At 49.9% G+C, this 23,857-nt stretch overlaps 1 protein-coding gene across 9 annotated transcripts in view; it reads right to left on the reverse strand.

Moving 5' to 3' along the window:
• The window catches only part of myo9ab (myosin IXAb), a 232,133-nt gene that overhangs the window by 94,799 nt on the left and 113,477 nt on the right, over nucleotides 1–23,857 (reverse strand). For 6 of the 9 annotated variants that reach the window (XM_031801497.1, XM_031801503.1, XM_031801500.1 and 3 more), the window contains exons 5-8: nucleotides 6,516–6,615; nucleotides 5,177–5,230; nucleotides 3,265–3,365; nucleotides 2,971–3,097 (exon numbers count right to left, since the gene is read on the reverse strand). In XM_031801497.1, coding sequence (XP_031657357.1) covers nucleotides 2,971–3,097; nucleotides 3,265–3,365; nucleotides 5,177–5,230; nucleotides 6,516–6,615 — 382 coding nt within the window. The remainder of the gene's footprint in view (nucleotides 1–2,970; nucleotides 3,098–3,264; nucleotides 3,366–5,176; nucleotides 5,231–6,515; nucleotides 6,616–23,857) is intronic. The other 3 variants (XM_031801499.1, XM_031801502.1, XM_031801501.1) reach the window with 3 other exon arrangements.

Here is a 23,857-nt window from a genome sequence, read left to right on the forward strand (position 1 = left end):
GAATTGGTGACCGATAGTTCACCCGTGGTATGATATGATGACATGTTTATGTTCTAGATATTTGCTGCTTATGTTAGTGGTGATTTAGGCATGCTTTTAGACAGGGGTTAACAGCTATCACGCCCATTGTTTTGCAGCAGACACAAGTGCCAAAAGCTTATCCCGAGCCAATTAAGCAAACCCAAATCTTTAGTTGCGGGCTGTCACTCCGCTGTATAAATTAATGGCATAGTATCTAATCATTTAGGCGAACTATCCCATTAATTCAGCAAAACCCTGCCTTGTTTGAATAATGTGACAACGGGACTACTGTACCAGAGCATTGGGAAACCCCAGTATTTCCTTTTCGATGGTGCTTCTACTCTCTCCGACCCTGAACATGTGGTGAGCATGTGCCTCATCTCACGTCCACATGGTACTCGGGGCACAAAATGACTCTCCTCCTTTAAAACACCCAACTGGTTCCCCTTCCTGCATAATACCCTGTGGCACAGTTGTCAGACTTTCCAACACACTTTGATCATTGTTTTATCAGTGACTCAACAGGGTAGACTGCGTAATCCTTGTGGTTTGTGTCCGCGGGTAGAGCGACGCAATCCCTCACTTCTGAGGTAAATGAAAACAGCATGTGCCCACCGTGGAGTTGGGCTCCGGTCAGAGTTTCTACAGTAAGTTGACCTCAGCTAGCGGTTACGTCATGGTTATGATAGCGTGATGTAGGCTTTATGTCAGTCAGTTTGCTTAAGTAGTGTAGAAAGATACCTTGATGCCCTTCTCTAACATATTTTGGTCTTTAAAGCACAGCACAATTAGATATGTCAACTGTGACAATGACAGGCTACATTCTGAGGTACAGGAGAATTGCTCAGTTAGTTGGCTGCCAGCATTAGCAGTCAGACGCCGTAGCTGTGGAACTACAGCGGAGAGTGATGAGGTATTGCGGTTCGACTGTAGGAGGGAGATGCAGCAGGGCACAGAGTGGAAGAGCTGTGGTTAAGGAGGCGGGCGTGTCTAATGCAAGCCCATTCCCACAAGGCACTTGTGTTGGTTCGTTAGCACTGCAGTGGAAGCGTGAGTCAGAGAACTGGGGCTACAATACATCCAAATCCGATGCCCTTTTCACACTGATCGAGCTGATCAGAACCGTACGGTGCTGGCTCAGATGTTTTCCTTTTCAGCACGGTTCCAGCAACTGTGGTGTATACAGGCTGGTTGCGGTACAGTTTCCCATGGGCCAATTTGGTTCAGTTGCGTAGTTCCGTGTGAAAAGGGTCAAGAAGTCTCCTTTGTAAGGAGAACGTGATCCGGACCCCAAAAATAAGGACACTCTTCTCAGCACATGAACAGCTTCTGAATAGAAATAGATATTCTAGATCTGCCATGCTTTTTCTTCCTGTTATGTCAGTTCCTCAAATGGAACACGGCCATCGTCTAATCATGTTAGTCCTACAGTATAATGACTAGCTTAGCTTGTGTGTGTGTGTGTCCGCGCGCGCTGGTCCTAACCATGTATTGACAGTGCAAGTTCAGCCAGCTCTGCTCAAACAACCATTTCAACAGTGTCATCTTTTGGGGGTGACAACACTCCAACAAACTGTCAGGAGTAGGATTTGTTAAGAGTGGTGTGTATCTCAGTGGAAGTATTTGATTTACGAGGGATTTCTTTGCATTGCATTGGCCTCGTCGCTGGCCTGTGGCGATCAAAACCATAAAAACGATTTGCAGTCTACACAAACATTTGAAAACAATTCAGTGCCGAATTATGGATGCCATGCCACAATTGATTGTGTGTGTGTGTGTGTGTGTGTGTGTGTTGCACAATATTATGGCTGTCATGAGCTCTAGTCACCCAGTTGTCATAAGACATCTCAATGTCGAAAATGAAAACAAGTCTTATCCCACTGGGCAGAAACGGGTTGAAATCAACGTCGTTTCCACGTCCTTTCAACAAAATATGATGACGTCGAAATCAACGTGGGAAACTGATTGGATTCGCAAAAAGTAAGGGATTAGTATTTTCTTCAAACTTTTAACCTAAATCCAATGACGTGGTGACATTTTGCTGTTGACTTTACGCTCGTCGACAACTCAATGAAAACGAGACGTTAAACAGACGTCCAGCGGGGATGACTCCACCAATAAAGACGAAACGCCTCGCAAAATGATTTAACGAGGTTCAATGACTCCAACCTAAGTGTATGTAAACTTCAGACTTCAGCCGTAGGTCATAATATTGCAGCTCAACCATACCGTCGCAGACCTGAGAACAGTCCTTATGCTAATAACTGCTGTAGCGTAGCATTGCTCAGTGGCTTTTAGGGATCTGGAGTAGCTCTCAACATTGCCTGTCGACACAACAGAAGGCACTCCGTTACCTCGATGGGTGAAATGAAGGAGAGAGAGAGAAAAAAACAAAAAAAAACAAGTGACATCATAAAGCACCAGAGATATCAGAATGGGCGGGTCAAGCAAACAAGTGACATCATAAAGCACCAGAGATATCAGAATGGGCGGGTCAAGCAAACAAGTGACATCATAAAGCACCAGAGATATCAGAATGGGCGGGTCAAGCAAACGAGTGACATCATAAAGCATCAGAGATATCAGAATGGGCGGGTCAAGCAAACGAGTGACATCATAAAGCACCAGAGATATCAGAATGGGCGGGTCAAGCAAACGAGTGACATCATAAAGCACCAGAGATATCAGAATGGGCGGGTCAAGCAAACGAGTGACATCATAAAGCACCAGAGATATCAGAATGGGCGGGTCAAGCAAACGAGTGACATCATAAAGCACCAGAGATATCAGAATGGGCGGGTCAAGCAAACAAGTGACATCATAAAGCACCAGAGATATCAGAATGGGCGGGTCAAGCAAACAAGTGACATCATAAAGCACCAGAGATATCAGAATGGGCGGGTCAAGCAAACGAGTGAACGAAGGACTAATTGACAAGGAGGTACACACCTCGAGCAGCTCCGAGACGGTGGGCAGCACCTCTGGGTTACAGATGTCTATGGAGTCGTCCCTGTAGGACTTCTTCCTGTAGCGGATGTTGCCCAGGTGGAGGATAGCAGACAGCAGGGAGAAGATCCTACCAGACAGAGAGGGAGAGAGGGAGGGAGTCAAATACGAGTTAAGATGAGGATAAACCTGCATTAGAAATGATGGTGTGGAAAAGATGGAGAAAGACAGGGAGAAAGAGACAGACATTGTGTGTGTGTGTGTGTGTGTATGAGTGCATGTGTTTAATGTACTTACTGTTTGCGTGTGGAAGGCAGGAACCCCACCATCTCCATAGCCAACTGCAGCCGCTCAAAGTCGTGCTTCAGGTCCTCCCCTTCCACAGTGAAGCAGTCCTGCTGAAGTAACGAGTACCGCTATCAACAGACAATACAATGTACACCTGTACCGTAGAATACCACACACACTAACTATTAGGCATGTCTTACAAACTCTGACACTACTTTTGACTCATCCACCCTACCACATCTTTTTTCTAGTTCACATCTTATCTGATTTACTGAATCTGAATTTCGGTCCTGGAGCTCTGGTTTTCATTCTCCCCTAATTCAGGGTTGATTGATAATCATGAATCAATCTTCTTTTTTATATATATATATATTTAACTGAACTACTTTGGCCCTCCAGGCCAGGAACTGAATAAGCCTGCTTTATACAACAGCCTTGTGGCATAGGAGTGTTTGGTTGTTGTTCTAAGGGAGGTGGTCAAGCCAAAACACACACAAGGTTGTCCTTCGGTGCTCGGAGCCTGGTGGACACTGGCAGGGCTAATAGAGAGCGGCCGTCCTCTCAGTTCTAATGATGGGGCAAAGAGCAAACACACACACACGAAACAGGATCAGCTTCTAAAACCATTGAACATTCTTCCCTGCCGTTTGGATTTCTTCACCGTTTCCAGGGTACAGTGGGTGACGGGCAATTTCTGAGGTGAAAATGTGCACTTTCTCCAACATGAGATTTGAGGCTTCACAAGCACTTGGGTAAAAAAAAAAGAGAATGTCTGAATTGCTGGGTTCGTTGTTCGTTTTTTTTTTTTCAAATGCCAAACAGCGCAATGCGATATGTCAAAGGAAGTTGAGAAAACAAAGAGAGATCATTGTCGGACAGTTCCAACTTGGAATCTCTGGGCCTACACCAAACCCTTAACTCTGGTACTCCTCTAATCAAAACAAATCGGTTTAGACACTGAGGGAATGACTGAAGAAAGCTCCCTCCTGTTCTTTCACATATGCTACGGTTTACTTACCACGCCTTGTCATTAAGTTAACGCTAAAATGTACATGGTGAAAATGTTTGGGATAAAATTCGATACATATGTCATATAGCTTTTAGCGATGTTCCCACTTGGGGCCGAATTCTGACTTGAGATACTGTCTGTGCGCGTATCTGAAAAGATTCATTTAAAAATCACACATTGATATCAGTGCGAGAAATATTCCAAGTTAGGATTGGCCCCTTGTCCTAAACACAGACTTAAGCGGTAAATGCCTTTTGACAGGCCACCGGTGTTGTGTGAGAAAGTGCTCATCATTCAAAATGTGTACCACGACAGCATGCTTCTCACACCAAAGCAATTCGACCAAAGTGAACCCAAAAAAGACACGGAAATACACCCACAGCCACCAAGCCAGAAACATACCACATCCCAAATGTTTTAAAACGGCATGTTTGGTCATTGTGATCTTGTGTCAGACGCTCCCTTGTGTTTGTTTATGATTCAGAGCGTGTGAGTGAGTAAGTAGAAAAGAGAGAGAAAGAGTACAGCCAAGCTGTCAGGAAGCGTTGGGAGGCACAGCGCGACAGACAGACTCTGACATCATCTCCTCTGACGAAAGGGCAGGGAGGTCATAGACTCACCCCTGAGACATGCCATGTAAACAGACACCCAGATACAGGACATCACAATGACCACTACATAGACCACTATAAGTGAAGGCTGTGCAGACAATGGCAGGGAGACAACAACACACTGAAAGACAACACACACACACTCCAAAAACAAACAGGATTGTGCTCTCATGTGTGTGAAGACGTGACAAGAGCCGAGGCCCAACCCAGCACCAAATCGACCCCACATGTACACAGACACACGCGCACGCAAAAGAGGTATGCACAACTAAACACACACACACACACACACAATACTGACCAGCTCGCTCTCATAGTAATTTTCCCAGTGGAGTCTGTGAGATTTCTTTGTCATCTGGAAGTAAGGTAGAGGGGGTTAGAGAGAGGTATGTATACACACACTCAAAACACACTCACTCAACTGACTCGGAGATGACGCATACTGTTAATACACGGGGGAAGATTCACTAAACTGGTCTAAACACACACACACACACACACACACCACAAATCCCCAAAGCTGCGATAATTAAATCCATTTAGCAATGACCTAAAAAAAATGAATGACTCAACTAGTTTGAATTGCGGGAGAAAGATCTCAGTCTTTCCAAGAACATTTCAAGCGAAAGAGAACAGAGAACAGAGGGTGACACACTCCAGACTCACTCTCTCTCTCTGTGGACACATGGACACAGGAAGGACGCAAGAGTAACAGAACTGCTCAGCTATGGGAGGAATTCACACCCTGCTCCCAGATAGGGTTAGGAGTGTTCACCGGGGATGGGCTACATAGACAGACACATGCAAATGCTGCCATGCATTGCACATGACAGCTTATATTCTTTACTAAAAAAAAGAAGGAGAAAAGACAACAGCAATCTGTTTCGGAGAATGTCCTTTGTATCGTGCACGTGTTTCGCAGACAGGTATACGGCCCTGGCCATACAGAGCGAGAGAAAGACAGAAAGAGCGACAGAGATACAAAAACACAGACCGCTGCACACACCATGAACACACATGCCATCGTCACGCGCGCACACACACACACACACACACACACACACACACACACACACACACACTGCCAGCTCCGCTGCACACGCCAGGAATCGAGATGAACTCTCCACTCCTGCTGTCGCCATGGAAACAGCGGTGCAGAGTAACAGACGGTGTGGAGCTGGGTTTGTTGTCGTGGGGATTAGGGGTGTTTTGGGGGAAGAAGAAAAAGAAAAAACATACTTTTTTGGGATGCCAAAAAATAACCAAGGAACAAAGGATGCAGATTTTCACCAGTGTCCTGTGAATCTGAATATGCATCTGTTGCCAAAGTAGGCAGATGTGTACACACACGCACGAGCACACACACACAGTAGTGGTGCAGTGAACAGACGCACACTCGGAATGTGGGTCAAAGCAATCAGCAGCCAGAGGTGTTGAGACAGGCTCCATTTAGGAACTGAAGCGCGAGACAAACATCCAACTGAAGTGCAACCATTAGCATCACCTGCAGTCTAAACAGCTCTCTCGCTATTACATGTGTCCACAGGATACACCCATACTACATCCTGATTCCGTGTGTGTGTGTGTGTGTGTGTATGTGTGTGTGTGTGTGTGTGTGTGTGTGTGTGGGGAGAGCCCACCTGGTTGAGGTAGTGGTACTCCTCAGGTTTGAGTAGGTGGAAGGCCTTCCTCTCCTCCTCACTGGCTCCAGCCAACAGGTAGTAGAACACATGGTAGTTCCTGGAGACAGAGTTAACAGGTAGTAGAACACATGGTAGTTCCTGGAGACAGAGTTAACAGGTAGTAGAACACATGGTAGTTCCTGGAGACAGAGTTAACAGGTAGTAGAACACATGGTAGTTCCTGGAGACAGAGTTAACAGGTAGTAGAACACATGGTAGTTCCTGGAGACAGAGTTAACAGGTAGTAGAACACATGGTAGTTCCTGGAGACAGAGTTAACAGGTAGTAGAACACATGGTAGTTCCTGGAGACAGAGTTAACAGGTAGTAGAACACATGGTAGTTCCTGGAGACAGAGTTAACAGGTAGTAGAACACATGGTAGTTCCTGGAGACAGAGTTAACAGGTAGTAGAACACATGGTAGTTCCTGGAGACAGAGTTAACAGGTAGTAGAACACATGGTAGTTCCTGGAGACAGAGTTAACATGTAGTAGAACACATGGTAGTTCCTGGAGACAGAGTTAACAGGTAGTAGAACACATGGTAGTTCCTGGAGACAGAGTTAACAGGTAGTAGAACACATGGTAGTTCCTGGAGACAGAGTTAACAGGTAGTAGAACACATGGTAGTTCCTGGAGAGAGGAGGGAGACACAGGGTTGCCACGGTCGTGTTCAATACGGCCGAACACGTTTTAAAACTATTTGCAACGGAAAGAGAAAAGCGTTTCTTATCGGACTGATCCATGTCGTCCCTTCCCCTGTTTCAGTCTGTTTTCTTATGTTTGATGCCCAATGAACACAACCCAGATGGAGGTAAAAACAGGTTTGCCAGATTGACATATTTAACATGAGACTTTCTGACACAGTATAGAATAAGAGAGTTCTGCTGAGTGGGCCAATGGGTTAGAAAGAAGAACCAGACGGATGATTGAACTGAGTCTTGACCACATTGACTTGTCACATGTGGATTTAGCACCATAAACTCCAGCCTAAGTCAGACTTGTTTGACGTCACGCATTGCTGTCAACACAATACAGTGTTGTACACACACTTAGCTTAAGTACAGAGCTATCCTGTTGACAGCAACGCATGACTAGAGCCGAAAATCGGAATTTAAAATGTGCGACATGCACATGGAGCCCATCTGATATCTCCCGAAGCAAAAGTGTGGTCTCTTACGACCGTGAAAGCAATAGGCAAACCCTGTAGAGACTCAATCCGCGCAATACATTATAGACAGTGAGAGGTTGCATTTCCAGTGAAAACACATTATAGACAGCGAGAGGTTGCATTTCCAGTGAAAACACATTATAGACAGCGAGAGGTTGCATTTCCAGTGAAAACACATTATAGACAGCGAGAGGTTGCATTTCCAGTGAAAACACATTATAGACAGCGAGAGGTTGCATTTCCAGTGAAAACAAACAGTACGTTGGCCAAGTATTAAACCATGATTAGGCGTGACAAAGACTGGGAGCTTTCAAGTGTCTGTCAGTCACTCTGCGTTGTCTGTCTGTCTGTCAGTCACTTTGCGTTGTCTGTCTGTCTGTCAGTCACTCTGCCTTGTCTGTCTGTCTGTCTGTCACTCTGCCTTGTCTGTCTGTCTGTCTGTCACTCTGCGTTGTCTGTCTGTCTGTCTGTCACTCTGCGTTGTCTGTCTGTCTGTCTGTCACTCTGCGTTGTCTGTCTGTCTGTCTGTCACTCTGCGTTGTCTGTCTGTCTGTCTGTCACTCTGCGTTGTCTGTCTGTCTGTCTGTCACTCTGCGTTGTCTGTCTGTCTGTCTGTCACTCTGCGTTGTCTGTCTGTCTGTCTGTCACTCTGCGTTGTCTGTCTGTCTGTCTGTCACTCTGCGTTGTCTGTCTGTCTGTCTGTCACTCTGCGTTGTCTGTCTGTCTGTCTGTCACTCTGCGTTGTCTGTCTGTCTGTCTGTCACTCTGCGTTGTCTGTCTGTCTGTCTGTCACTCTGCGTTGTCTGTCTGTCTGTCTGTCACTCTGCGTTGTCTGTCTGTCTGTCTGTCTGTCTGTCTGTCACTCTGCGTTGTCTGTCTGTCTGTCTGTCACTCTGCGTTGTCTGTCTGTCTGTCTGTCACTCTGCGTTGTCTGTCTGTCTGTCTGTCACTCTGCGTTGTCTGTCTGTCTGTCTGTCACTCTGCGTTGTCTGTCTGTCTGTCTGTCACTCTGCGTTGTCTGTCTGTCTGTCTGTCACTCTGCGTTGTCTGTCTGTCTGTCTGTCACTCTGCGTTGTCTGTCTGTCTGTCTGTCTGTCACTCTGCGTTGTCTGTCTGTCTGTCTGTCACTCTGCGTTGTCTGTCTGTCTGTCACTCTGCGTTGTCTGTCTGTCTGTCAGTCTGTATTGTCTGTCTGTCTGTCTGTCTGTCACTCTGCGTTGTCACTCTGCGTTGTCACTCTGCGTTGTCACTCTGCGTTGTCACTCTGCGTTGTCACTCTGCGTTGTCACTCTGCGTTGTCACTCTGCGTTGTCACTCTGCGTTGTCTGTCTGCGTTGTCTGTCTGTCTGTCACTCTGCGTTGTCTGTCTGTCTGTCACTCTGCGTTGTCTGTCTGTCTGTCTGTCACTCTGCGTTGTCTGTCTGTCTTCCTGTCTGTCTGCGTTGTCTGTCTGTCTGTCTGTCTGTCACTCTGCGTTGTCTGTCTGTCTGTCTGTCTGTCTGTCTGTCTGCATTGTCTGTCTGTCTGTCTGTCTGTCTGTCTGTCTGTCTGTCTGGCTGTCTGTCTGGCTGTCTGTCTGTCTGTCACTCTGCGTTGTCTGTCTGTCTGTCTGTCACTCTGCGTTGTCTGTCTGTCTGTCTGTCACTCTGCGTTGTCTGTCTGTCTGTCTGTCACTCTGCGTTGTCTGTCTGTCTGTCTGTCACTCTGCGTTGTCTGTCTGTCTGTCTGTCACTCTGCGTTGTCTGTCTGTCTGTCTGTCACTCTGCGTTGTCTGTCTGTCTGTCTGTCACTCTGTGTTGTCTGTCTGTCTGTCTGTCACTCTGCGTTGTCTGTCTGTCTGTCTGTCTGTCTGTCTGTCTGTCTGTCACTCTGCGTTGTCTGTCTGTCTGTCTGTCACTCTGCGTTGTCTGTCTGTCTGTCTGTCACTCTGCGTTGTCTGTCTGTCTGTCTGTCACTCTGCGTTGTCTGTCTGTCTGTCTGTCACTCTGCGTTGTCTGTCTGTCTGCATTGTCTGTCTGTCTGTCTGTCTGTGTCACTCTGCGTTGTCTGTCTGCGTTGTCACTCTGCGTTGTCTGTCTGCGTTGTCACTCTGCGTTGTCTGTCTGCGTTGTCACTCTGCGTTGTCTGTCTGCGTTGTCACTCTGCGTTGTCTGTCTGCGTTGTCACTCTGCGTTGTCTGTCTGCGTTGTCACTCTGCGTTGTCTGTCTGCGTTGTCACTCTGCGTTGTCTGTCTGCGTTGTCACTCTGCGTTGTCTGTCTGTCTGTCACTCTGCGTTGTCTGTCTGTCTGTCTGTCTGTCTGTCTGTCTGTCACTCTGCGTTGTCTGTCTGTCTGTCTGTCTGTCTGTCTGTCTGCATTGTCTGTCTGTCTGTCTGTCTGTCTGTCTGTCTGTCTGTCACTCTGCGTTGTCTGTCTGCGTTGTCTGTCTGCGTTGTCACTCTGCGTTGTCTGTCTGTCTGTCACTCTGCGTTGTCTGTCTGTCTGTCACTCTGCGTTGTCTGTCTGTCTGCCTGTCTGTCTGCGTTGTCTGTCTGTCTGCCTGTCTGTCTGCGTTGTCTGTCTGCGTTGTCTGTCTGTCTGTCTGTCTGTCTGCGTTGTCTGTCTGCCTGTCTGTCTGCGTTGTCTGTCTGCTGTCTGTCTGCGTTGTCTGTCTGTCTGTCTGTCTGTCTGTCTGTCTGTCTGTCACTCTGCGTTGTCTGTCTGCGTTGTCACTCTGCGTTTGTCTGTCTGCGTTGTCACTCTGCGTTGTCTGTCTGCGTTGTCACTCTGCGTTGTCTGTCTGCGTTGTCACTCTGCGTTGTCTGTCTGTCTGTCACTCTGCGTTGTCTGTCTGTCTGTCACTCTGCGTTGTCTGTCTGTCTGTCACTCTGCGTTGTCTGTCTGTCTGTTCACTCTGCGTTGTCTGTCTGTCTGTCACTCTGCGTTGTCGTCTGTCTGTCACTCTGCGTTGTCTGTCTGTCTGTCACTCTGCGTTGTCTGTCTGTCTGTCACTCTGCGTTGTCTGTCTGTCTGTCACTCTGCGTTGTCTGTCTGTCTGTCACTCTGCGTTGTCTGTCTGTCTGTCACTCTGCGTTGTCTGTCTGTCTGTCACTCTGCGTTGTCTGTCTGTCTGTCACTCTGCGTTGTCTGTCTGTCTGTCACTCTGCGTTGTCTGTCTGTCTGTCACTCTGCGTTGTCTGTCTGTCTGTCACTCTGCGTTGTCTGTCTGTCTGTCACTCTGCGTTGTCTGTCTGTCTGTCACTCTGCGTTGTCTGTCTGTCTGTCACTCTGCGTTGTCTGTCTGTCTGTCACTCTGCGTTGTCTGTCTGTCTGTCACTCTGCGTTGTCTGTCTGTCTGTCACTCTGCGTTGTCTGTCTGTCTGTCACTCTGCGTTGTCTGTCTGTCTGTCACTCTGCGTTGTCTGTCTGTCTGTCACTCTGCGTTGTCTGTCTGTCTGTCACTCTGCGTTGTCTGTCTGTCTGTCACTCTGCGTTGTCTGTCTGTCTGTCACTCTGCGTTGTCTGTCTGTCTGTCACTCTGCGTTGTCTGTCTGTCTGTCACTCTGCGCTGTCTGTCTGTCTGTCACTCTGCGCTGTCTGTCTGTCTGTCACTCTGCGCTGTCTGTCTGTCTGTCACTCTGCGCTGTCTGTCTGTCTGTCACTCTGCGCTGTCTGTCTGTCTGTCACTCTGCGCTGTCTGTCTGTCTGTCACTCTGCGCTGTCTGTCTGTCTGTCACTCTGCGCTGTCTGTCTGTCTGTCACTCTGCGTTGTCTGTCTGCGTTGTCACTCTGCGTTGTCTGTCTGTCTGTCACTCTGCGTTGTCTGTCTGTCTGTCACTCTGCGTTGTCTGTCTGTCTGTCACTCTGCGTTGTCTGTCTGTCTGTCACTCTGCGTTGTCTGTCTGTCTGTCACTCTGCGTTGTTCTGTCTGTCTGTCACTCTGCGTTGTCTGTCTGTCTGTCACTCTGCGTTGTCTGTCTGTCTGTCTGTCACTCTGCGTTGTCTGTCTGTCTGTCTGTCACTCTGCGTTGTCTGTCTGTCTGCCTGTCTGTCTGCGTTGTCTGTCTGCCTGTCTGTCTGCGTTGTCTGTCTGTCTGTCTGTCTGTCTGTCTGCATTGTCTGTCTGTCTGTCTGTCTGCATTGTCTGTCTGTCTGTCTGTCTGTCTGTCTGTCTGTCTGTCTGTCTGTCTGCGTTGTCTGTCTGTCTGTCACTCTGCGTTGTCTGTCTGTCTGTCTGTCACTCTGCGTTGTCTGTCTGTCTGCCTGTCTGTCTGCGTTGTCTGTCTGCCTGTCTGTCTGCGTTGTCTGTCTGTCTGTCTGTCTGTCTGTCTGTCTGCATTGTCTGTCTGTCTGTCTGTCTGTCTGTCTGTCTGTCTGTCTGTCTGCGTTGTCTGTCTGTCTGTCACTCTGCGTTGTCTGTCTGCGTTGTCACTCTGCGTTGTCTGTCTGTCTGTCACTCTGCGTTGTCTGTCTGTCTGTCTGTCTGTCTGTCTGTCTGCATTGTCTGTCTGTCTGTCTGTCTGTCTGTCTGTCTGTCTGTCTGCGTTGTCTGTCTGTCCTGTCACTCTGCGTTGTCTGTCTGCGTTGTCACTCTGCGTTGTCTGTCTGCGTTGTCACTCTGCGTTGTCTGTCTGTCTGTCACTCTGCGTTGTCTGTCTGTCTGTCACTCTGCGTTGTCTGTCTGTCTGTCACTCTGCGTTGTCTGTCTGTCTGCCTGTCTGTCTGCGTTGTCTGTCTGTCTGCCTGTCTGTCTGCGTTGTCTGTCTGCCTGTCTGTCTGCATTGTCTGTCTGCCTGTCTGTCTGCGTTGTCTGTCTGTCTGTCACTCTGCGTTGTCTGTCTGTCTGTCACTCTGCGTTGTCTGTCTGTCTGTCACTCTGCGTTGTCTGTCTGTCTGTCACTCTGCGTTGTCTGTCTGTCTGTCACTCTGCGTTGTCTGTCTGTCTGTCACTCTGCGTTGTCTGTCTGTCTGTCACTCTGCGTTGTCTGTCTGTCTGTCACTCTGCGTTGTCTGTCTGTCTGTCACTCTGCGTTGTCTGTCTGTCTGTCACTCTGCGTTGTCTGTCTGTCTGTCACTCTGCGTTGTCTGTCTGTCTGTCACTCTGCGTTGGCTGTCTGTCTGTCTGTCACTCTGCGTTGTCTGTCTGTCTGTCACTCTGCGTTGTCTGTCTGTCTGTCACTCTGCGTTGTCTGTCTGTCTGTCACTCTGCGTTGTCTGTCTGTCTGTCACTCTGCGTTGTCTGTCTGTCTGTCACTCTGCGTTGTCTGTCTGTCTGTCACTCTGCGTTGTCTGTCTGTCTGTCACTCTGCGTTGTCTGTCTGTCTGTCACTCTGCGTTGTCTGTCTGTCTGTCACTCTGCCGTTGTCTGTCTGTCTGTCACTCTGCGTTGTCTGTCTGTCTGTTCACTCTGCGTTGTCTGTCTGTCTGTCACTCTGCGTTGTCTGTCTGTCTGTCACTCTGCGTTGTCTGTCTGTCTGTCACTCTGCGTTGTCTGTCTGTCTGTCACTCTGCGTTGTCTGTCTGTCTGTCACTCTGCGTTGTCTGTCTGTCTGTCACTCTGCGTTGTCTGTCTGTCTGTCCTCTGCGTTGTCTGTCTGTCTGTCACTCTGCGTTGTCTGTCTGTCTGTCACTCTGCGTTGTCTGTCTGTCTGTCACTCTGCGTTGTCTGTCTGTCTGTCACTCTGCGTTGTCTGTCTGTCTGTCACTCTGCGTTGTCTGTCTGTCGTGTCTGTCTCTCTGCGTTGTCTGTCTGTCTGTCTGTCTCTCTGCGTTGTCTGTCTGTCTGTCTGTCTCTCTGCGTTGTCTGTCTGTCTGTCTGTCACTCTGCGTTGTCTGTCTGTCTGTCTGTCACTCTGCGTTGTCTGTCTGTCTGTCTGTCACTCTGCGTTGTCTGTCTGTCTGTCTGTCTGTCTGCGTTGTCTGTCTGTCTGTCAGTCTGCGTTTGTCTGTCTGCGTTGTCTGTCTGTCTGTCTGTCTGCGTTGTCTTCCTGTCTGTCACTCTGCGTTGTCTGTCTGCGTTGTCACTCTGCGTTGTCTGTCTGCGTTGTCACTCTGCGTTGTCTGTCTGTCTGTCACTCTGCGTTGTCTGTCTGTCTGTCACTCTGCGTTGTCTGTCTGTCTGTCACTCTGCGTTGTCTGTCTGTCTGTCACTCTGCGTTGTCTGTCCTGTCTGTCACTCTGCGTTGTCTGTCTGCATCTGCGTTGTCTGTCTGTCGTCACTCTGCGTTGTCTGTCTGTCTGTCACTCTGCGTTGTCTGTCTGTCTGTCACTCTGCGTTGTCTGTCTGTCTGTCACTCTGCGTTGTCTGTCTGTCTGTCACTCTGCGTTGTCTGTCTGTCTGTCACTCTGCGTTGTCTGTCTGTCTGTCACTCTGCGTTGTCTGTCTGTCTGTCACTCTGCAGTGTCTGTCTGTCTGTCACTCTGCGTTGTCTGTCTGTCTGTCACTCTGCGTTGTCTGTCTGTACTGGTCTGTCTGTCTGTCACTCTGCGGTTGTCTGTCTGTCTGTCTGTCACTCTGCGTTGTCTGTCTGTCTGTCTGTCACTCTGCGTTGTCTGTCTGTCTGTCACTCTGCGTTGTCTGTCTGTCTGTCACTCTGCGTTGTCTGTCTGTCTGTCTGTCTGTCACTCTGCGTTGTCTGTCTGTCTGTCACTCTGCGTTGTCTGTCTGTCTGTCTGTCACTCTGCGTTGTCTGTCTGTCTGTCTGTCACTCTGCGTTGTCTGTCTGTCTGTCTGTCTGCGTTGTCTGTCTGTCTGTCAGTCTGCGTTGTCTGTCTGCGTTGTCTGTCTGTCTGTCTGTCTGTCTGCGTTGTCTGTCTGTCTGTCACTCTGCGTTGTCTGTCTGTCTGTCACTCTGCGTTGTCTGTCTGTCTGTCTGTCACTCTGCGTTGTCTGTCTGTCTGTCTGTCACTCTGCGTTGTCTGTCTGTCTGTCTGTCTGCGTTGTCTGTCTGTCTGTCAGTCTGCGTTGTCTGTCTGCGTTGTCTGTCTGTCTGTCAGTCTGCGTTGTCTGTCTGCGTTGTCTGTCTGTCTGTCTGTCTGCGTTGTCACTCTGCGTTGTCTGTCTGCGTTGTCTGTCTGCGTTGTCACTCTGCGTTGTCTGTCTGTCTGTCACTCTGCGTTGTCTGTCTGTCTGTCACTCTGCGTTGTCTGTCTGCGTTGTCACTCTGCGTTGTCTGTCTGCGTTGTCTGTCTGCGTTGTCTGTCTGCGTTGTCTGTCTGTCTGTCACTCTGCGTTGTCTGTCTGTCTGTCACTCTGCGTTGTCTGTCTGTCTGTCACTCTGCGTTGTCTGTCTGTCTGTCACTCTGCGTTGTCTGTCTGTCTGTCTGTCACTCTGCGTTGTCTGTCTGTCTGTCTGTCACTCTGCGTTGTCTGTCTGTCTGTCTGTCACTCTGCGTTGTCTGTCTGTCTGTCTGTCACTCTGCGTTGTCTGTCTGTCTGTCTGTCACTCTGCGTTGTCTGTCTGTCTGTCTGTCACTCTGCGTTGTCTGTCTGTCTGTCTGTCACTCTGCGTTGTCTGTCTGTCTGTCTGTCACTCTGCGTTGTCTGTCTGTCTGTCTGTCACTCTGCGTTGTATGTCTGTCTGTCTGTCACTCTGCGTTGTCTGTCTGTCTGTGACTCTGCGTTGTCTGTCTGTCTGTCTGTCACTCTGCGTTGTCTGTCTGTCTGTCTGTCACTCTGCGTTGTCTGTCTGTCTGTCTGTCTGTCACTCTGCGTTGTCTGTCTGTCTGTCTGTCTGTCACTCTGCGTTGTCTGTCTGTCTGTCTGTCACTCTGCGTTGTCTGTCTGTCTGTCTGTCACTCTGCGTTGTCTGTCTGTCTGTCTGTCACTCTGCGTTGTCTGTCTGTCTGTCTGTCACTCTGCGTTGTCTGTCTGTCTGTCTGTCACTCTGCGTTGTCTGTCTGTCTGTCTGTCACTCTGCGTTGTCTGTCTGTCTGTCACTCTGCGTTGTCTGTCTGTCTGTCACTCTGCGTTGTCTGTCTGTCTGTCACTCTGCGTTGTCTGTCTGTCTGTCACTCTGCGTTGTCTGTCTGTCTGTCACTCTGCGTTGTCTGTCTGTCTGTCACTCTGCGTTGTCTGTCTGTCTGTCACTCTGCGTTGTCTGTCTGTCTGTCACTCTGCGTTGTCTGTCTGTCTGTCACTCTGCGTTGTCTGTCTGTCTGTCACTCTGCGTTGTCTGTCTGTCTGTCACTCTGCGTTGTCTGTCTGTCTGTCACTCTGCGTTGTCTGTCTGTCTGTCACTCTGCGTTGTCTGTCTGTCTGTCACTCTGCGTTGTCTGTCTGTCTGTCACTCTGCGTTGTCTGTCTGTCTGTCACTCTGCGTTGTCTGTCTGTCTGTCTGTCACTCTGCGTTGTCTGTCTGTCTGTCTGTCACTCTGCGTTGTCTGTCTGTCTGTCTGTCACTCTGCGTTGTCTGTCTGTCTGTCTGTCACTCTGCGTTGTCTGTCTGTCTGTCTGTCACTCTGCGTTGTCTGTCTGTCTGTCTGTCACTCTGCGTTGTCTGTCTGTCTGTCTGTCACTCTGCGTTGTCTGTCTGTCTGTCTGTCACTCTGCGTTGTCTGTCTGTCTGTCTGTCACTCTGCGTTGTCTGTCTGTCTGTCTGTCACTCTGCGTTGTCTGTCTGTCTGTCTGTCACTCTGCGTTGTCTGTCTGTCTGTCTGTCACTCTGCGTTGTCTGTCTGTCTGTCTGTCACTCTGCGTTGTCTGTCTGTCTGTCTGTCACTCTGCGTTGTCTGTCTGTCTGTCTGTCACTCTGCGTTGTCTGTCTGTCTGTCTGTCACTCTGCGTTGTCTGTCTGTCTGTCTGTCACTCTGCGTTGTCTGTCTGTCTGTCTGTCACTCTGCGTTGTCTGTCTGTCTGTCTGTCACTCTGCGTTGTCTGTCTGTCTGTCACTCTGCGTTGTCTGTCTGTCTGTCACTCTGCGTTGTCTGTCTGTCTGTCACTCTGCGTTGTCTGTCTGTCTGTCACTCTGCGTTGTCTGTCTGTCTGTCTGTCACTCTGCGTTGTCTGTCTGTCTGTCTGTCACTCTGCGTTGTCTGTCTGTCTGTCTGTCACTCTGCGTTGTCTGTCTGTCTGTCACTCTGCGTTGTCTGTCTGTCTGTCACTCTGCGTTGTCTGTCTGTCTGTCACTCTGCGTTGTCTGTCTGTCTGTCACTCTGCGTTGTCTGTCTGTCTGTCACTCTGCGTTGTCTGTCTGTCTGTCACTCTGCGTTGTCTGTCTGTCTGTCACTCTGCGTTGTCTGTCTGTCTGTCACTCTGCGTTGTCTGTCTGTCTGTCACTCTGCGTTGTCTGTCTGTCTGTCACTCTGCGTTGTCTGTCTGTCTGTCTGTCACTCTGCGTTGTCTGTCTGTCTGTCTGTCACTCTGCGTTGTCTGTCTGTCTGTCTGTCACTCTGCGTTGTCTGTCTGTCTGTCTGTCACTCTGCGTTGTCTGTCTGTCTGTCTGTCACTCTGCGTTGTCTGTCTGTCTGTCTGTCACTCTGCGTTGTCTGTCTGTCTGTCTGTCACTCTGCGTTGTCTGTCTGTCTGTCTGTCACTCTGCGTTGTCTGTCTGTCTGTCTGTCACTCTGCGTTGTCTGTCTGTCTGTCTGTCACTCTGCGTTGTCTGTCTGTCTGTCACTCTGCGTTGTCTGTCTGTCTGTCTGTCTGCGTTGTCTTCCTGTCTGTCACTCTGCGTTGTCTGTCTGTCTGTCACTCTGCGTTGTCTGTCTGTCTGTCACTCTGCGTTGTCTGTCTGTCTGTCTGTCTGTCTGTCACTCTGCGTTGTCTGTCTGTCTGTCTGTCACTCTGCGTTGTCTGTCTGTCTGTCTGTCACTCTGCGTTGTCTGTCTGTCTATCACTCTGCGTTGTCTGTCTGTCTGTCACTCTGCGTTGTCTGTCTGTCTGTCTGTCACTCTGCGTTGTCTGTCTGTCTGTCTGTCACTCTGCGTTGTCTGTCTGTCTGTCTGTCACTCTGCGTTGTCTGTCTGTCTATCACTCTGCGTTGTCTGTCTGTCTGTCACTCTGCGTTGTCTGTCTGTCTGTCTGTCAGTCTGCGTTGTCTGTCTGTCTGTCAGTCTGCGTTGTCTGTCTGCGTTGTCTGTCTGTCTGTCTGTCTGCGTTGTCTTCCTGTCTGTCACTCTGCGTTGTCTGTCTGCGTTGTCACTCTGCGTTGTCTGTCTGCGTTGTCACTCTGCGTTGTCTGTCTGTCTGTCACTCTGCGTTGTCTGTCTGTCTGTCACTCTGCGTTGTCTGTCTGTCTGTCACTCTGCGTTGTCTGTCTGTCTGTCACTCTGCGTTGTCTGTCTGTCTGTCACTCTGCGTTGTCTGTCTGTCTGTCACTCTGCGTTGTCTGTCTGTCTGTCACTCTGCGTTGTCTGTCTGTCTGTCACTCTGCGTTGTCTGTCTGTCTGTCACTCTGCGTTGTCTGTCTGTCTGTCACTCTGCGTTGTCTGTCTGTCTGTCACTCTGCGTTGTCTGTCTGTCTGTCACTCTGCGCTGTCTGTCTGTCTGTCACTCTGCGCTGTCTGTCTGTCTGTCACTCTGCGCTGTCTGTCTGTCTGTCACTCTGCGTTGTCTGTCTGTCTGTCACTCTGCGTTGTCTGTCTGTCTGTCTGTCACTCTGCGTTGTCTGTCTGTCTGTCTGTCACTCTGCGTTGTCTGTCTGTCTGTCTGTCACTCTGCGTTGTCTGTCTGTCTGTCTGTCACTCTGCGTTGTCTGTCTGTCTGTCTGTCACTCTGCGTTGTCTGTCTGTCTGTCTGTCACTCTGCGTTGTCTGTCTGTCTGTCACTCTGCGTTGTCTGTCTGTCTGTCTGTCACTCTGCGTTGTCTGTCTGTCTGTCAGTCTGCGTTGTCTGTCTGCGTTGTCTGTCTGTCTGTCTGTCTGCGTTGTCTGTCTGTCTGTCTGTCTGCGTTGTCTGTCTGTCTGTCACTCTGCGTTGTCTGTCTGCGTTGTCACTCTGCGTTGTCTGTCTGCGTTGTCACTCTGCGTTGTCTGTCTGTCTGTCACTCTGCGTTGTCTGTCTGTCTGTCACTCTGCGTTGTCTGTCTGTCTGTCACTCTGCGTTGTCTGTCTGTCTGTCACTCTGCGTTGTCTGTTTGTCTGTCACTCTGCGTTGTCTGTCTGCGTTGTCACTCTGCGTTGTCTGTCTGTCTGTCACTCTGCGTTGTCTGTCTGTCTGTCACTCTGCGTTGTCTGTCTGTCTGTCACTCTGCGTTGTCTGTCTGTCTGTCACTCTGCGTTGTCTGTCTGTCTGTCACTCTGCGTTGTCTGTCTGTCTGTCTGTCACTCTGCGTTGTCTGTCTGTCTGTCTGTCACTCTGCGTTGTCTGTCTGTCTGTCTGTCACTCTGCGTTGTCTGTCTGTCTGTCTGTCACTCTGCGTTGTCTGTCTGTCTGTCTGTCACTCTGCGTTGTCTGTCTGTCTGTCTGTCACTCTGCGTTGTCTGTCTGTCTGTCACTCTGCGTTGTCTGTCTGTCTGTCTGTCACTCTGCGTTGTCTGTCTGTCTGTCAGTCTGCGTTGTCTGTCTGCGTTGTCTGTCTGTCTGTCTGTCTGCGTTGTCTGTCTGTCTGTCTGTCTGCGTTGTCTGTCTGTCTGTCACTCTGCGTTGTCTGTCTGCGTTGTCACTCTGCGTTGTCTGTCTGCGTTGTCACTCTGCGTTGTCTGTCTGCGTTGTCACTCTGCGTTGTCTGTCTGCGTTGTCACTCTGCGTTGTCTGTCTGCGTTGTCACTCTGCGTTGTCTGTCTGTCTGTCACTCTGCGTTGTCTGTCTGTCTGTCACTCTGCGTTGTCTGTCTGTCTGTCACTCTGCGTTGTCTGTCTGTCTGTCACTCTGCGTTGTCTGTCTGTCTGTCACTCTGCGTTGTCTGTCTGCGTTGTCACTCTGCGTTGTCTGTCTGCGTTGTCACTCTGCGTTGTCTGTCTGTCTGTCACTCTGCGTCCACTCCTGCTGATCTGCTCTGTCTGCCTGTCTGTCTGCGTTGTCTGTCTGTCTGCCTGTCTGTCTGCGTTGTCTGTCTGCCTGTCTGTCTGCGTTGTCTGTCTGCCTGTCTGTCTGCGTTGTCTGTCTGTCTGTCACTCGCGTTGTCTGTCTGTCTGTCACTCTGCGTTGTCTGTCTGTCTGTCACTCTGCGTTGTCTGTCTGTCTGTCAACTCTGCGTTGTCTGTCTGTCTGTCACTCTGCGTTGTCTGTCTGTCTGTCACTCTGCGTTGTCTGTCTGTCTGTCACTCTGCGTTGTCTGTCTGGTCTGTCACTCTGCGTGTCTGTCTGTCTGTCACTCTGCGTTGTCTGTCTTCTGTCACTCTGCTGTCTGTCTGTCACTCTGCGTTGTCTGTCTGTCTGTCACTCTGCGTTGTCTGTCTGTCTGTCACTCTGCGTTGTCTGTCTGTCTGTCACTCTGCGTTGTCTGTCTGTCTGTCACTCTGCGTTGTCTGTCTGTCTGTCACTCTGCGTTGTCTGTCTGTCTGTCACTCTGCGTGTCTGTCTGTCTGTCACTCTGCGTTGTCTGTCTGTCTGTCACTCTGCGTTGTCTGTCTGTCTGTCACTCTGCGTTGTCTGTCTGTCTGTCACTCTGCGTTGTCTGTCTGTCTGTCACTCTAGGTTGTCTGTCTGTCTGTCTGTCTCTCTGCGTTGTCTGTCTGTCTGTCTGTCTGTCTGTCACTCTGCGTTGTCTGTCTGTCTGTCACTCTGCGTTGTCTGTCTGTCTGTCTGTCACTCTGCGTTGTCTGTCTGTTGTCTGTCACTCTGCCGTTGTCTGTCTGTCTGTCTGTCACTCTGCGTTGTCTGTCTGTCTGTCTGTCACTCTGCGTTGTCTGTCTGTCTGTCTGTCACTCTGCGTTGTCTGTCTGTCTGTCTGTCACTCTGCGTTGTCCTGTCTGTCTGTCTGTCACTCTGCGTTGTCTGTCTGTCTGTCTGTCACTCTGCGTTGTCTGTCTGTCTGTCTGTCTGTCTGCGTTGTCTGTCTGTCTGTCACTCTGCGTTGTCTGTCTGTCTGTCTGTCTGCGTTGTCTGTCTGTCTGTCAGTCTGCGTTGTCTGTCTGCGTTGTCTTCCTGTCTGTCACTCTGCGTTGTCTGTCTGCGTTGTCACTCTGCGTTGTCTGTCTGCATTGTCACTCTGCGTTGTCTGTCTGTCTGTCACTCTGCGTTGTCTGTCTGTCTGTCTGTCACTCTGCGTTGTCTGTCTGTCTGTCACTCTGCGTTGTCTGTCTGTCTGTCACTCTGCGTTGTCTGTCTGTCTGTCTGTCACTCTGCGTTGTCTGTCTGTCTGTCTGTCACTCTGCGTTGTCTGTCTGTCTGTCTGTCACTCTGCGTTGTCTGTCTGTCTGTCTGTCACTCTGCGTTGTCTGTCTGTCTGTCTGTCACTCTGCGTTGTCTGTCTGTCTGTCTGTCACTCTGCGTTGTCTGTCTGCTGTCTGTCACTCTGCGTTTGTCTGTCTGTCTGTCTGTCACTCTGCGTTGTCTGTCTGTCTGTTGTCACTCTGCGTTGTCTGTCTGTCTGTCTGTCACTCTGCGTTGTCTGTCTTCGTCTGTCACTCTGCGTTGTCTGTCTGGTCTGTCTGTCACTCTGCGTTGTCTGTCTGTCTGTCTGTCACTCTGCGTTGTCTGTCTGTCTGTCTGTCACTCTGCGTTGTCTGTCTGTCTGTCTGTCACTCTGCGTTGTCTGTCTGTCTGTCTGTCACTCTGCGTTGTCTGTCTGTCTGTGTCACTCTGCGTTGTCTGTCTGTCTGTGTCACTCTGCGTTGTCTGTCTGTCTGTTGTCACTCTGCGTTGTCTGTCTGTCTGTGTCACTCTGCGTTGTCTGTCTGTCTGTGTCACTCTGCGTTGTCTGTCCTGTCTGTGTCACTCTGCGTTGTCTGTCTGTCTGTGTCACTCTGCGTTGTCTGTCTGTCTGTCTGTCACTCTGCGTTGTCTGTCTGTCTGTCTGTCACTCTGCGTTGTCTGTCTGTCTGTCTGTCACTCTGCGTTGTCTGTCTGTCTGTCACTCTGCGTTGTCTGTCTGTCTGTCACTCTGCGTTGTCTGTCTGTCTGTCACTCTGCGTTGTCTGTCTGTCTGTCACTCTGCGTTGTCTGTCTGTCTGTCACTCTGCGTTGTCTGTCTGTCTGTCACTCTGCGTTGTCTGTCTGTCTGTCACTCTGCGTTGTCTGTCTGTCTGTCACTCTGCGTTGTCTGTCTGTCTGTCACTCTGCGTTGTCTGTCTGTCTGTCACTCTGCGTTGTCTGTCTGTCTGTCACTCTGCGTTGTCTGTCTGTCTGTCACTCTGCGTTGTCTGTCTGTCTGTCACTCTGCGTTGTCTGTCTGTCTGTCACTCTGCGTTGTCTGTCTGTCTGTCACTCTGCGTTGTCTGTCTGTCTGTCACTCTGCGTTGTCTGTCTGTCTGTCACTCTGCGTTGTCTGTCTGTCTGTCACTCTGCGTTGTCTGTCTGTCTGTCACTCTGCGTTGTCTGTCTGTCTGTCACTCTGCGTTGTCTGTCTGTCTGTTCACTCTGCGTTGTCTGTCTGTCTGTCACTCTGCGTTGTCTGTCTGTCTGTCACTCTGCGTTGTCTGTCTGTCTGTCACTCTGCGTTGTCTGTCTGTCTGTCCACTCTGCGTTGTCTGTCTGTCTGTCACTCTGCGTTGTCTGTCTGTCTGTCACTCTGCGTTGTCTGTCTGTCTGTCACTCTGCGTTGTCTGTCTGTCTGTCACTCTGCGTTGTCTGTCTGTCTGTCACTCTGCGTTGTCTGTCTGTCTGTCACTCTGCGTTGTCTGTCTGTCTGTCACTCTGCGTTGTCTGTCTGTCTGTCACTCTGCGTTGTCTGTCTGTCTGTCACTCTGCGTTGTCCTGTCTGTCTGTCACTCTGCGTTGTCTGTCTGTCTGTCACTCTGCGTTGTCTGTCTGTCTGTCTGTCACTCTGCGTTGTCTGTCTGTCTGTCTGTCACTCTGCGTTGTCTGTCTGTCTGTCTGTCACTCTGCGTTGTCTGTCTGTCTGTCTGTCACTCTGCGTTGTCTGTCTGTCTGTCTGTCACTCTGCGTTGTCTGTCTGTCTGTCTGTCACTCTGCGTTGTCTGTCTGTCTGTCTGTCACTCTGCGTTGTCTGTCTGTCTGTCACTCTGCGTTGTCTGCTGTCTGTCTGTCTGTCACTCTGCGTTGTCTGTCTGTCTGTCACTCTGCGTTGTCTGTCTGTCTGTCACTCTGCGTTGTCTGTCTGTCTGTCACTCTGCGTTGTCTGTCTGTCTGTCACTCTGCGTTGTCTGTCTGTCTGTCTACTCTGCGTTGTCTGTCTGTCTGTCACTCTGCGTTGTCTGTCTGTCTGTCTGTCACTGCGTTGTCTGTCTGTCTGTCACTCTGCGTTGTCTGTCTGTCTGTCTGTACTCTGCGTTGTCTGTCTGTCTGTCACTCTGCGTTGTCTGTCTGTCTGTCACTCTGCGTTGTCTGTCTGTCTGTCACTCTGGCGTTGTCTGTCTGTCTGTCCTGTCACTCTGCCGTTGTCTGTCTGTCTGTCTGTCACTCTGCTTGTCTGTCTGTCTGTCTGTCACTCTGCGTTGTCTGTCTGTCCTGTCACTCTGCGTTGTCTGTCTGTCTGTCACTCTGCGTTGTCTGTCTGTCTGTCTGTCACTCTGCGTTGTCTGTCTGTCTGTCACTCTGCGATTGTCTGTCTGTCTGTCACTCTGCGTTGTCTGTCTGTCTGTCACTCTGCGTTGTCTGTCTGTCTGTCACTCTGCGTTGTCTGGTCTGTCTGTCTGTCACTCTGCGTTGTCTGTCTGTCTGTACTGTCTGCGTTGTCTGTCTGTCTGTCAGTCTGCGTTGTCTGTCTGCGTTGTCTGTCTGTCTGTCTGTCTGTCTGCGTTGTCTGTCTGTCTGTCACTCTGCGTTGTCTGTCTGTCTGTCACTCTGCGTTGTCTGTCTGTCTGTCTGTCTGTCTGTCACTCTGCGTTGTCTGTCCTGTCTGTCACTCTGCGTTGTCTGTCTGTCTGTCACTCTGCGTTGTCTGTCTGTCTGTCTGTCACTCTGCGTTGTCTGTCTGTCTGTCTGTCCTGCGTTGTCTTCCTGTCTGTCACTCTGCGTTGTCTGTCTGTCTGTCACTCTGCGTGTCTGTCTGTCTGTCACTCTGCGTTGTCTGTCTGTCTGTCTGTCTGTCTGTCACTCTGCGTTGTCTGTCTGTCTGTCACTCTGCGTTGTCTGTCTGTCTGTCAC

The sequence above is a fragment of the Oncorhynchus kisutch genome, linkage group LG22 (assembly GCF_002021735.2).
Source record: "Oncorhynchus kisutch isolate 150728-3 linkage group LG22, Okis_V2, whole genome shotgun sequence".
NCBI classification, from domain to species: Eukaryota; Metazoa; Chordata; class Actinopteri; order Salmoniformes; family Salmonidae; genus Oncorhynchus; species Oncorhynchus kisutch.